Below are 13416 nucleotides of genomic sequence, written 5' to 3' on the forward strand. Positions count from 1 at the left end.
ATAGGTTTGGTGTAGCAAACAAACATAGAGTCATGATGATATTGCAAATAGATTTCTTCATTAAATTATTATTGTCACCGACTTTAGTCAAATGCAATAATTTTATAAGAATTCTGAATAGATACAACTTTTTTGAAATATTATTTATGTTTTGTTCTGTTTTGTTTCATGTGCGTTAAGAGTGTCTTTATGTGTGAGTGCGTGACTAGTCGATTTACTTTTTATTTTTTGTGTGGTCAAATACTCTTAGGCTCGGGGTCGTGTCATTTGTTTTTAGGTGTCATGTTTTTCTTTGTAGTATTCGGACTGGTTTCTTGCTAGTCGAGGATTCGTTTTGATAAAAATTAAGTCGATAAAATCGATAAAAAATATATATTATACGTATTCAAATCAAATGCTTAATATCTTTAATAATCAAAATAACCATTTTTTTCTATTTAACGTATTTTATTAAATCAATTTTTTATTATACGATTATTTTACCTTTTTTTAATTATAAAAACTATAAAATTCATATTTACTCATTTTCTTAACTAAGTTTTCTAAATGCTTATTTTTATTTTCTATTATGAACTTTTATTTTATTTTTTTACCATTTTTATTGTGATTTTTATTTTTTCAAATTATTGGTTTAATCCTTCTACTAAAGAAATTTGATACTTTTATAATTTTAAGCATTTTTTTTATTCTGATTTCTAACAACAATGGACTTTGATGAGAACTTGAGTGGACCACACACTACATAATATTATCTAGCAGCAATATATAGAAGACTACATAATATTATCTAGCAGCAATAAATAGAAGTCATGGTTCATTGGATCATCTATATCGTTAAAAAGATTTAGTTAGATTGTTTTTTAAACGACATTTTGTAGTTAGGCCACCGCACTATTTAAATTTGGAGTGTTTCGTTGTCATATTCTGACCAGACTATGTTGTCTTAACCGAGTCCACGGTGGCTTCAAAGTTTGGCTCGGGGTTTTTTCGGAAAACCACACCGTCAGCTGCCACTTGACAGTCGTTGAGCCGCCACAAGAGCTAAACACTCTGGCGTAATACACAATGGAACGAAAACCCGAGTGGACTCGGGATTCGCACTGACAATCTTCACACGTCCTAAGCGAACATAAACGAACTTTTCATACAAGGCCTGAGTTCAAGCTCGAAAACTAAAAGAGCTCTATTTGAGGCTCAAGCTCAGGCTCACCTCGGTTCAAGTTATTTATTGATCCGAGTTCAAAATATCTCACGAGCGGCTCGACTTGTTTATACACTCAATAGTTTGAATGCAAAGAGATGTCTAAATACTAAGATTAATTTGTAAGTTATTTAATAATTATATAATTTCTTGGTGGGTAAAATATAGATATTGACATTTTTTTTCATTAGATACTAGTTCACTTGTTTCTTTAAACTCAAATAACATTCTAAACAAGGCTAGACCTGTCTTGACTCGACTTATTTAAACTCGTAACGTATTAAGAAAACACAAACTTAAACCACACTCTTGAAATGACATTGATCATTGATGCTATCATCACATTAAAAAAAAGTAAAAGTAATGCAATAAGTGTCACTAACCAACAAGACAACATAGCAAAACAAATACTACATGCTCTCAAACAAAGCATAGATAAACATTAAACAAAGTGTAATAAAGTCATAACAACAATGTAGCACATAAAAACATAAGTCTAGAGAGAATAACACAATCTTTTAGACACATCTAAATGATACCTAGACATAGAACACACTAGTTGAAGACAATACTAACAACAATGTCAAAGGAATCCAAATAGATCGTAGAATCCTCGATGCGTTGTACTTGAGAGCATGTGATCCCAATAGAGAAGTAGTTGTAGCCGATGATGGTGATGTTCCTCCGGATGTTGGAGGAACGATCGTAGCGTTGTTGGTGAATATGGCAGCATCAGTTGAATTTGATGGTAACTTCAACAATTCTGATATGTATTTATGTCAAGACATTATTAATATAGAAGTATAAAGTAAATTGCAATAAGGTGAAGAGTATAGACATGATATGAAACTATTGTTGATGGTCAAGGGCATAGGCAGCCTTTAGGGAATGGATTCAGCATAATCGATACAAATTTTTTTAGTGTTATATATTTGTCTATTTCGATATCACATTCGAAGAAAAATTTCGACATCGAACCCGTTGAAACGTTTACACCGAACCCACCCTTAGAAACCTTGGGAACAAACATTAACCCACATTTAAATTAAAAAATAATTTTATATTATATATTTTTTTTATGTAACTTAACCTGAACTGCTTTTCCAGACCAGACAGAAAAACCGAATGTGAATGACAGACATTCGGTGATCCGTCCATTGAAAATTTCTAAACCCGTAGGAAAAGAAACCTGACTACGCCAGAGTAAAGGTGATAAAGAATATAGATACAATTTGACCACATGGGTTTGTCACAAGACATTAGATTAGGATAAAAAGGTTGTCTATGTGTATGTGATAATGTGAATATGATCCCACCAAATGTCACAATATTGTTAAGATCCACAACTACTACACTATTATTGACAACATAGGATTTTCTTTTTTTTCTTCAAAATTATGAAGGTGACAACTTTAGAGGTTCAAAGAATCAAAACACAATAAACACACACAAACATATATAATATAATTAACTGTGAAATTCTCTTATCATTCATAATTAATACATTTAAAACACGTTGATGATATATAGTATGTACTATGTACCACAACACATTTTAAATAACTCAGTATCTCTCATAAAGTATACGACTTAACTAAAATTTCCCAGTATTTATATACAATGTTACATATGGCTTTTATTTATCCATGTAAAATCTGATATAGTTTCATTCCACCTTATATGAACAAATATGATCTCGACCTCTTTTAGTACTCGGGTCATGTTATAGCTACACCGTCTCATTTGATTTCACACCATCAAACAACCGTCTACAGAGCACTCAGACAGTCGTTTTGATTAAAAAATATATATATAAGGTCAAACTTTGAAAAATGAAAACCATTGGTCAGAACAGTCGTTTGAACAATATCCGAACGGCCATTCTGACCACAAACGGTCTAAATCAAATTTTATGTTTTTGTCTAACGATCATCCGTCTTCTACTTGGATGACCATATGGCATATGAAACGATATAATATTAGAGGTCAGATGGTGTGTATATAGCTGACCCCTTTGAGTTAACACATGTTTATTTAACTTAAAGAAGAAGAATATTACTTGGACAATCACTTATGTTAGCATTAGCAATCTGGCAAGCTGAAGACAACTGAAGCAACCTACTCTCTTGAACATTAATCTTCTTCAACATCGGATTCGTACCGTTATGAATCTGTTGTATCAAAAAACACAAACATGCCGGATTACTGTCTTTCATTTCCTTAACCGAATCACAACACTTCTTATGTGGTGTCTCTTCTTTACCCGTTGCAAAATCGACACATGTCATCATGACCGTTAGTTTCGATGCACATTGTTGCATTAACGACGGTTCTACCGCCTTAACGCAACCACATGCCACCATCCACACCACCAAAATAAACCACTTGTTGTACATTTTATTAACTAGTGATTTTTATTTTATTTTGTGTGTGTGTGTAACAATGTTGATATTTTGTGTACATAAAGAAGTGGTTGTTGCATGAAGTAATGGTAGAGACAGTAGGTTGGTGTCCATTATTTATTTGTATTCACTAAATAGTATATATGTTGGTAATAGCTTTGATGAGTTGTCACTTAATTAGACTTTTTTTTATGTGGTAGATATATAGTGTTTGACGAGCTAGGGTAGAGGTGTATAAACCAGTTTAAAATTTAAATATGGTTTGGGTTGAAACTGGTTTGGTTTGGTCAACAAAAGTTAAAACCGATTTATAATTGGTATCAGTTCGGGTTAAAACCAGTTTCTTGACAAGGTTATGATCAGTTTCTGTGCGGGTTTTGATCGGTTTTGGCTCGGGTTTTGACCGGTTTTTGCCTGGTTTTGGTTTGGCTAACCAGTTTTGGTTGAGAAAATTCCAAACTGGTTCTGAACCTACGGTTTCAATCGGTTTAAGCTGGTTTCTACATAATCGGTTTCGGTATGCTTAACCGGTTTATTTGCCTACCTTTAAGCTACGATACAATTGTCCGGCCTTTTTCTCACCTTTAATGCAACAACTCACTAGAATTGTTCAAGCATTGTTAAGTCATGATGTTCGAGACACCGCAAGGTCTAGAGTTCGTGTACATAGAATCGTTAAGCTAGACATGAGTGTCTCGTACGAGATTACTTAGGTGAGGTTCCAAAATATAGTGATGAGATTTTTGGTAGACGGTTTTAGATGTGAAGAGACCTATTTTTTTGAATAGTTGGTGATTTGGAGTGAAATTTCGAGTTTTGTTGAACCGATATGGATGCTATGGATGAAGAGTTTTACGTCATTACAGAGATGCACATTAGTTATACATCAACTAGCGTACGAATCCTTTTTATACGTATGATGAGTATTTGAATATGTCTGAAAGAAACCTCTCTTGAAAGTCTTCAGTACTTTTTGAGTGCTACATAATCTCGTATTTAATAACATGTCATGTTAAGTATAAAGTTATCTAGTGTTAATGTTGTATGGTGTTTGACCTTTAATGGTGTGGCTTTAAATACTTACATGTATTTGGTGATATTGTGATAGGTAGATGTAAAAAGTTATTTTTTAAAAAAAAAACTTATCTATGTATGAATATGCACAAATAGGCTAAATTTTTTCCTCTTATTTATTGCTAGCTGTATCTTTCTCTATCACATATATATGCCAAATATCTAACAATTGATTTTTGAATCCACAGTGAATTTGTAACTAATACAAGAAATAATTTTTTTTATAAAACAACTTAGTTATGTTTCAATCATCAATATTGTTATTTATCTTTTATGAAATGGTATGGTATGGTATGAAATATTCTTCAAAGTTTTTGTAAAATAACAATGTTATGTTCTCTATATAGATTTAGAAAATTGCATTGTTAAAATATAAAATAGTTTATATGTTATTCAACATATTTATTGCTCTTGTAAGTTGTAACTTGTTCAAGCTTGATGAACCGAAAGCTATGTTGTTTTAAACCTGTTAATTTGATTTTACAGAAATTCCTTTGTTTTCATGCCCTATTTTTTCCATCTCAATGTTACAAGGACCGAATTATTCGTTCATTGATCGAGTTATCTACCATCTAGCTATGAGTCCTCAATCGATCTTTTTTCCATTTTGAAAGTTATATTTTTTCATACATGTATAATTTTAATTTACCAAAACTAGGAACACTTTTATATTTAATTTTTTTTTTTGGTAATTAGTATAACTTCAAAAAATAATAATTATGTATATAAATTTAATTTTATAAATTAATACTCCATAATAATATTAAAGACTATTATCTAATTTTAAGTCGTTAAAAAACATATATATTTGAATATTTGATGACTGAGATCCATTTTATGGGCTGGGCCTTATCTTTCCGACCAATGTTAATTTAACTGATCTAATTAGTAAAGCCTAATGTTCTATGATGGGCTCTTATTGTTATAAATAATCTGTGCATCAAGATACACGTTTGGACTAGAGGTGTATAAAAAAAACCAGTTTGGGACTGGTTTTAGGCAAACCGAACCGAACCGGTTTGGGTTTAAAACCGGTTTCACCCAAACCAGTTTCCAAACCGACCCAACGTCAGTTTCAGGACCCCGTAAGATCTACCAAACCGGTTTGAGCAAAACCGATTTAAAACTGGTTAAACCGGTTTATAAACCGAACCGTACCGACGGGACCAGGCCGGCCTATCTTGCTTCTAAACTGGTTTATAAACCGGACCAGTTTGAGTCAAACCGGTTTTGACCAGCTGTTGACCAAGCCGGTTCGGTTTGGGTCTAAAACCAGTTTTGTACATCTCTACTTTGGACCAACTATTATTTTCCCACTTATCTTTTTTATCGATGGTTTATGTATTTATTCTTTTAAGGACAAAAAAAACGTTATTTCATATGCACTTAACCGAACGGTCATCCACATTAGAGATAGAGAGCACTGGTGTCATCTACTTCAAACTACTAGGAGCAAACTTGTAAAAAGTTTAGGAGCAAACGTGCAATATTCGTATACCACAATGAATATACGAGCAATTAACTTTAAATTTACATTATTGTGCATTATAGGAAAAATAGTTTTCACACACTCTGATATCGTCGTTACGCTAGAAGTACTTTGGTTTCCTCATCAACTACATTTGGATATAGTATTATTAACTTTTGAACCCGTGTATAACACAAGATTTGTCAAATGATAAGAATAAATAAGGTTCGTTATTTGAAATAAAGGAACAAAGTTAAAGGTAAAAAAGAAATGAAATATATAGTACAAACAATAAGAAGTTTAGAATCTCACATTTATAAAATTGGGAAATTCTCTTTATATACAACATTTGTTGTTTTATTAGAAGTATTCCCAACGTCCTCCGATATTAACAATTTTAGATCACGTCTGTTAGTTAACCTGGATAATGCAACTATAATATTCATGGGAAAAAACTGGATATTGAAATAACAAACCAACCCTATAATAAGTTTGTTATTGGCTATTTTTTATATGTTTAACTTTAATATTTCTACTTATTTGATTTTTAATCAATATTTTACTTTTAGTTTTTGTACTATTTTATTACTCAATTGCCAAAATTGTTTTAAACCATGATTCATAGATAGATATTATTATGATTGTGATGGAAATGAACTAATTATAGTTAAAACCATAATGAACGGTTTTTATTGCAAGTGAATGATTTTTAATATGCAATTACATTGCCATAAATCAATATCTTATTGATGATTGTTATTAGGAGTGAGAGTATCATGGTGGTTGTACTCAATGCTTTAAAAACCGGTATTTTACTTGTACTGGGTTAAACTAAAAAATAGTATAACCGGTTGAACCGGATTATACCGGGAGGTTCAACCGGTTGAATAATTTACCTTATAATTTCCTATAAATGTAACTTCAATCCAAAAACCCAAACTAAATGATTCTTATAACAAATAATAATTCAAAAGTTAATCCATAGTAGAAAAATAATACAAAGCAATCAATTTTAAATAAATATTTCTAAAGTTTACACGTTTGAATGTTAATTGTTGGGTTAAAAGTATTTTTGAAAAAAATATGGGCCACAAATATCAAAAATTTCTCGGGTTTAAAACCGGTTTGCCGGTAAAAACCGGTATTTTAGACAAAAACCGCCGGTACGATGTTCTAGCAAACCGGTCATAAATACCAGACTCAAAATACCCGGCCTAGGGTGCAAAATCCGGTTTAACCGGCTAGTTTGAACAGGGTTTTAAAACACTGGTTGTACTCTTCCCGTTGCATATTGGGGTGTTTATCGGTTCGATTTATTCAATTATCTTTTTGTTTGACAATTTTTCTGTTGAAACATAAAACAAAACCGAACTGAATTCACATAGTTCAAAACTTAACTGAGTAAGTTTTTTTCTATTTTTTTTTTACTGTTATTTGTTTTTGATTATGTTAAGTTATACTATACTACAATAAAATTGTAATTGAAATGGCTAAATTGCAAAAATTTGATAACCATTATTTAATTTTCAGTTTATTAGTGTTTATGGACGTTGGTCTTAGGTGAAAGTTTTCTTCTTATTGAAAGACGTATATATCCTGATATTGTGAATTTAATCAATAGCTTATTTGAAAGATTAGTCAGCCATTCCGAAAAAATTAAACGCGGTGGAAGTTTCAGGCCTGCAACCTATTGCTTTCTCTCCCCATGTCACGCCCATCAACTAGAAATTGATTATTGTATTTAAATATTTATTTAAGAATGAATAAAGTCAAGTGTGGCATCTTATATTCTTATTGGCTATTTGGGCTCATCTTCTTAAAATCAAAGACACTAGTGTTTGTATGTGATTTTTATATAAAAGAACAACTTTAAATAAATCATAAATTTGGATTATTATACATTTAGTTATTTATATTCCTTACCCATGTAAACTTAAGTGAAGAAAATTATAGAATATTCTCTATATCTTTAGGAATTTAATTTTAGTATCAAGGATTCTCTATACTTTTAGAGTAATTCATAGATTTGTTTTTTTTTTCCTTTCTCATGTTATATAGTAAAATCTCTAAAAAATGAAACTAATCCTTTGCAATTTATTTAGTAAAAATTTCTAAACTTGATATAAGTATGAGATGAAGAAACATCTAAAACCCAACTTTATTTAAATCTCTATAAGAAAATTTAATACCGACCATTTATATATAGATGGTGACTACTCCATCAATCTATATATATTTAGATTGTGACTACTCATCAATCTATATATTTATATTTATGTGAATGTATAAGATCAAGAAAAACAATAAATTAAGTTTTTGTTAGTAATATATAACAGAGTCATAGAGATAGTAAATGGTATAATGATGTGGGAAAAAATAAATTTTAAAAGTAATAATTTTTTTAATTGTAACTATAAGAACTCATTTCACAATATTTAAAGTAAATTTTATTCCAAAATAAGTATAAGTAACATAGTAAATGGTATAATGATGTGGGAAAAAATACATTAAAAATGATAAATAAAATACAAAAGGAAAGAAAAAAAACACTTAGCAGAACCAAGCGCTGTCGTTGCCGCCGGTCACATTGCTCGCCGGCGGTATCTCAAAATGCCATAACCGTCCAACTGAATGCTTCAAATATTTTTGACACAAAAACTCATTTGCATAAGCTCTTTCAACCTTTCTATTAACATCGTGCAAAAATACATGGGTCACGCCGGATTTCTTTCTATTCCTAGCCATCACCATGGCGGAATAGATCGCTGCCATTCTCCCAGGCGCCTCGGCAAAGTAACCCCTCGGCGCATCTACCATTATCATGTCCCATTCCGTCTCATACACCTCATTGGGTAAACTCGTGAGTGCTAATCTTAAAGATCAAAAAAATAAAAATCGTATAAGTTTCTCAGTGACAAATAAAAAAAATGTCTTACGCAAAACCCCAGTTTAAGATAATCTGCAAAAGTCATTCAATTCGTATAATTATCCTGAAACTGACTGATATGCCATTGGTGTTTTCAACAAATCGTACGAAATTTGACAAAAAGTTATACAGGCTCGAACTAAATAATAATGATAATAATGTCTTATACGAGCATTTTAAAAAATCTTACGCAAAAATAATACAACTCATTAACTTTACTGAAATTGGCTGATATATCATTAATGTTTTATACTTTAGAGCTGAGGGTCTCTCTGGAAGCCACCTCTTTATCCCTTGGAATAAAGGTACGGTGTGCCTACATCCCACCCTTCCCAGACCCTACCTATAGCTTTGCTGTTGGTGGGACTTCACTAGGTATGATTGATTGATTTGATTGTTTTATACGGGCCATATGATATATGAAAAAAACAACTATATTGGCTCAAATGAAATCAAATAATGTCTTATACCAGGCAGTTTTAACATGGTCCGTAAATTCTACAACTCATATAGCCTTAGTAACACACATGATATGTCAAAAAAGACTTTATGGGGCTTGTATCTAATATAAACATACATTATACCAACTCGTTTTTAAAAAAAAATCTGTGCAAAAAATATACATTTAGAGCATTCTCATCCCTTCATCTATCTTTAAATCCAAAAATTACACTAAAGCAAACTGCATTTTTCTTGCATTCTCGATTAAATAATATTTTTATATCATTATCCGTACATTTTCTCTCTCATTCACTCACAATCATTTTCAAAATATATTAAAAAAATTATAGGGTGCTAGAAGAACATTTCAAATATACAGAAAAATCAATGCATGCTCTTTCTCCCCCTTCACAATTTCATAATACTCTGAACTACTCTATATATTATAAAAAACGTCACTCGCTAAATTTAATGGACATATTGTGAATATAACTTTACTAAAATTTTAGTTTTCTTTATATACGTTATCATATTAATATTAAACCGGGCAGTGTGACAATTAAAAGTGGGCACATAAACCGTTAACCCGAACCAACCCGGAAATCAAACCGAAACCGAATCGGTTTGAAACCGATTATGTATAAACCGGTTTGAAACTGATTGAAACCGTCGGTTTGGAACCGGATTGTAATTTTCTCCACCAAAACCGGTTAAACGGACAAAAACCCGAACCCGAAACCGATCATAACCTGATCAATAAACCGGTTTCAACCGAACCGAAATCAATCATAAACCTGTTTTGACTTTTATTAACCAAACCAAACCGGTTTTAAGTTTTAAAACCAATTTATGCATCTCTAGTAGAGGTGGGCAAACAAACCGGTTAACCGAACCGACCTGAAAATTAAACAGAGACCAAACCGGTTTGAAACCGATTATGTAGAAACTGGTTTGGAACCGATTTAAACCGCAGGTTCGGAACCAGTTTGTAATTTTCTCCACCAAAACCAGTTTCAAACCGGTTAACCGAACCGAAACGACCAAAACTGAGCAAAACCCCGGTCAAAACCCGAACCGAAACCGATGATAAACCGGTTTTAAACTTTTATTAACCAAACCAAACTGATTTTAACCCAAACCAGTTTTAAGTTTTAAACGGTTTGTACACCCCTAATCTCTAGTAACAATTACTAATTTACCATAATAATATACCATTTGCATTTACACACATTATCATCTAAATATATAAACATTAATATCAATTAATAATAATAATAATAATATCTACTCACCTGCACTTGTCATTCCCCTTAATATAACTCTTCTTCGGAGCACACTCCGGTTCGGACTTATAAGCCTTCATAAGCTCGTCCGCTTCGGACAACTTCGTCCGATACTTAACAACCTCAGCACGAAGCTCAGGAGCATCCTTCAACACCGTCTGGACCCACGTGGGATCCTCTTCAAGGAACAACGTCCTCCCTTGGCTATTAAACGACGCCCACATTAACGAATCATGACCGAGACCAAACACGAGAAAATTGCACGGACCAATGGCTCGAAGCACGTCGAACGATACGGTTATCTCGGAGAATGATTGTTGTGGGACAATGCGGGATGTGGCGTAGTGGAGGATGGATTTGAGTTGGATGGGGTCGGGTTTGGAGTGGAATGTGGAGTCGGGTTGGGTGCAGAAGAAGCGGGAGTTGTCGGTGTTGATGAAAGTGAAGATGAGGAAAGTCCCTGCCAGTAAGGGCGATGAAGGAGAGTGCGAGAAACACTCTCCGTTCTGGAGGATAATATTATTATTATTGGTTTTCATGATGTTATTGTTCCGGTTGGTGGTGGTGTGGATAGTGGATACTAGATATAGCTTTTTGTTTGTGATGTTATTGTTCCGGTTGGTGGGAGTAGAAGTACAAATCTAAGACTTAGGGTTTGTGATGGTGGTGATGTGGTCCATGTGATGTTATTGTTTCGGTTTGGGGTTTTATGATGGTGGTGGTGGTGTGGATTGTTTGTGATGTTATTGTTCTGGTTGGTGAAAACAAAGTGCAGATCTAGGATTTGGGGTTTATGATGGTGGTGGTGTGGATCTAAAATTTAAATTGGGGTTTATGATGGTGGTGTGGATAACTAGATATAGACAACGTCAATGGAATTGGTCAACGACATATTGGTTCTTGCATTTGAATAATTTAACCCCTTTTTGTCTTTTTGGATGTTGATTTTTGAGAGAATTGCAAAAATGGTGTTCTGGTTTGAGGATATTGTAAGTTTGGTTGCTAGAAGTTAAAAGTTGCAAACTTATAAGTTATAATCTAAATATTTGTGAGAGGTTTTTAAAATTTGTACGTGACCACATGGATGAGCAAATTCGGGACTGGTACCAAAATCGGTATCAAATTTGGTACCCAGTCGGTACCGAAATTTTAAGTTTCGGTATCGGTATGGTACCGGTATTTCTCGATTTTTTTTTAATTCAATATCGTACTGTCCCAGTACCGGTACTGAACCGAAAATTTCGACACTGGTACCAGTATCAATAATTTGAGATTTTTGGGACCCAGGGATTAGTCGGTACCGGTACGATACCGATCTCATCTCTACATGGCACTGCTTTTCCATTACAAACCAGATGGAAGTTTGAAACAAATGGTAAGGAATAAATGTGCAACTCTCTTAACATATGTTTAGATTAAGTTTGTTATCAGATCTAGAAACCAAACTTGCAATATGCTCAAATCATATTTGATTCTTTGTGTAATTTTTTCTTATTTTTATCTAATTTATTAATATAATAGGTAAAAAAACCACGTATTAAACAGGCTGAGTATATAAAAGATTTAAATATTTGTATATCTCAAAGGTTTATTTCTTGGTATTATTATGCCATCCAAAGAGCACACAAACTGGTCCAAATTTTCCCAAAACTTTCACATTTTTCCTCTTGTGTTTCCTCACAGATAGGGAGAAACCTTGGTGTACCCTCGAATTCCATGGAAAAAAACCTGGGTCCGGGGGTGGTGTTCAAGCCCGGTCCCAGGCTTTCCCTAGCCACTCCCACTTCATGTGCTCTAATGTAATGCACCGGTTTTCACAAAAGTTGTGTGAAGTATATCGAAGGTTTATTGGTTTTATCTAGTCTTGAATACCTTATTCATATTTCAACAATTGGTCGAACTCATAGTTGGTGAGGTGCCAACTAGGTGTAAGCATTTATGATTCATATACTTTCTTAAGCATTAGAACCCTCCTAACATAAAAGTATGAGTTATCCTAAGTTCACATATTAAACACGTTCTCGAGTGAACCGAGCCCTAATACCACAGTCACAAATATATGTCAACTTACCGTTGTCCAATGTTCATCGATCTAACACAACAATTTTTCGGAGTGACCGTTAGGTACCTTCTATGAGCACTTTTAGCATAAACTTTCATCAAACATTTAAACACAAACGTATATTATCGACTAATCTAAAACCCGAAACATTGATCGTGACACATTATACATTTTTAAATTATAAGTACCATTATTATTATTATTATTAAACCGTAATAAAGCAATAGAGAAAAACTAATATGGTAAAGTGTCGAATCCGTGACGGGACACGAAGAAGATACTTATTATTATTAATTACCCCCTCCGTCCCATTTTAAACGTCATGAGACTCAAAACACACAAATTAAGAAATGTTTGATTATTTTATTTTATGAGCTGTAAAATGACAATAATATTCTTTAAGTTATTATAGCAATTAAATTGGGACAACCAAAAATTGAAAATTGAAACATCTAGTATATATAAATAGTAAGGGCACAATTGAAAATTGAATTTATATATATAGAAATGACATTTAAGTTAGGACAATCAAAAATAAAAAAATGGACATTTAAAATGG

The 13416-nt window shown here is 32.7% G+C and overlaps 2 protein-coding genes across 2 annotated transcripts; both read right to left on the reverse strand.

Moving 5' to 3' along the window:
• Positions 1–1584: 1584 nt before the first annotated feature.
• Positions 1585–3629, reverse strand: LOC143615891 (non-specific lipid transfer protein GPI-anchored 1-like). Its single transcript, XM_077088891.1, has 2 exons — positions 3261–3629; positions 1585–1964 (listed from the first exon to the last, which is right to left on the reverse strand). The coding sequence occupies exons 1-2, from the start codon at positions 3595–3597 to the stop codon at positions 1741–1743; spliced, it is 561 nt and encodes a 186-aa protein (XP_076945006.1). The 5' UTR covers positions 3598–3629; the 3' UTR covers positions 1585–1740.
• A 5001-nt stretch (positions 3630–8630) lies between these two features.
• On the reverse strand, positions 8631–11359 carry LOC143615885 (arabinogalactan O-methyltransferase 1-like). The gene is made up of 2 exons (XM_077088887.1): positions 10805–11359; positions 8631–9017 (listed from the first exon to the last, which is right to left on the reverse strand). Exons 1-2 carry the CDS (start codon positions 11332–11334, stop codon positions 8696–8698), a joined length of 852 nt encoding a protein of 283 aa, XP_076945002.1. The 5' UTR covers positions 11335–11359; the 3' UTR covers positions 8631–8695.
• Between the last annotated feature and the right edge of the window lie 2057 nt (positions 11360–13416).

The sequence above is a fragment of the Bidens hawaiensis genome, unplaced genomic scaffold (genome assembly GCF_021521415.1).
Source record: "Bidens hawaiensis isolate Kalapana, Puna unplaced genomic scaffold, B.hawaiensis_p1.1 tig00044786_1, whole genome shotgun sequence".
NCBI classification, from domain to species: domain Eukaryota; kingdom Viridiplantae; phylum Streptophyta; class Magnoliopsida; order Asterales; family Asteraceae; genus Bidens; species Bidens hawaiensis.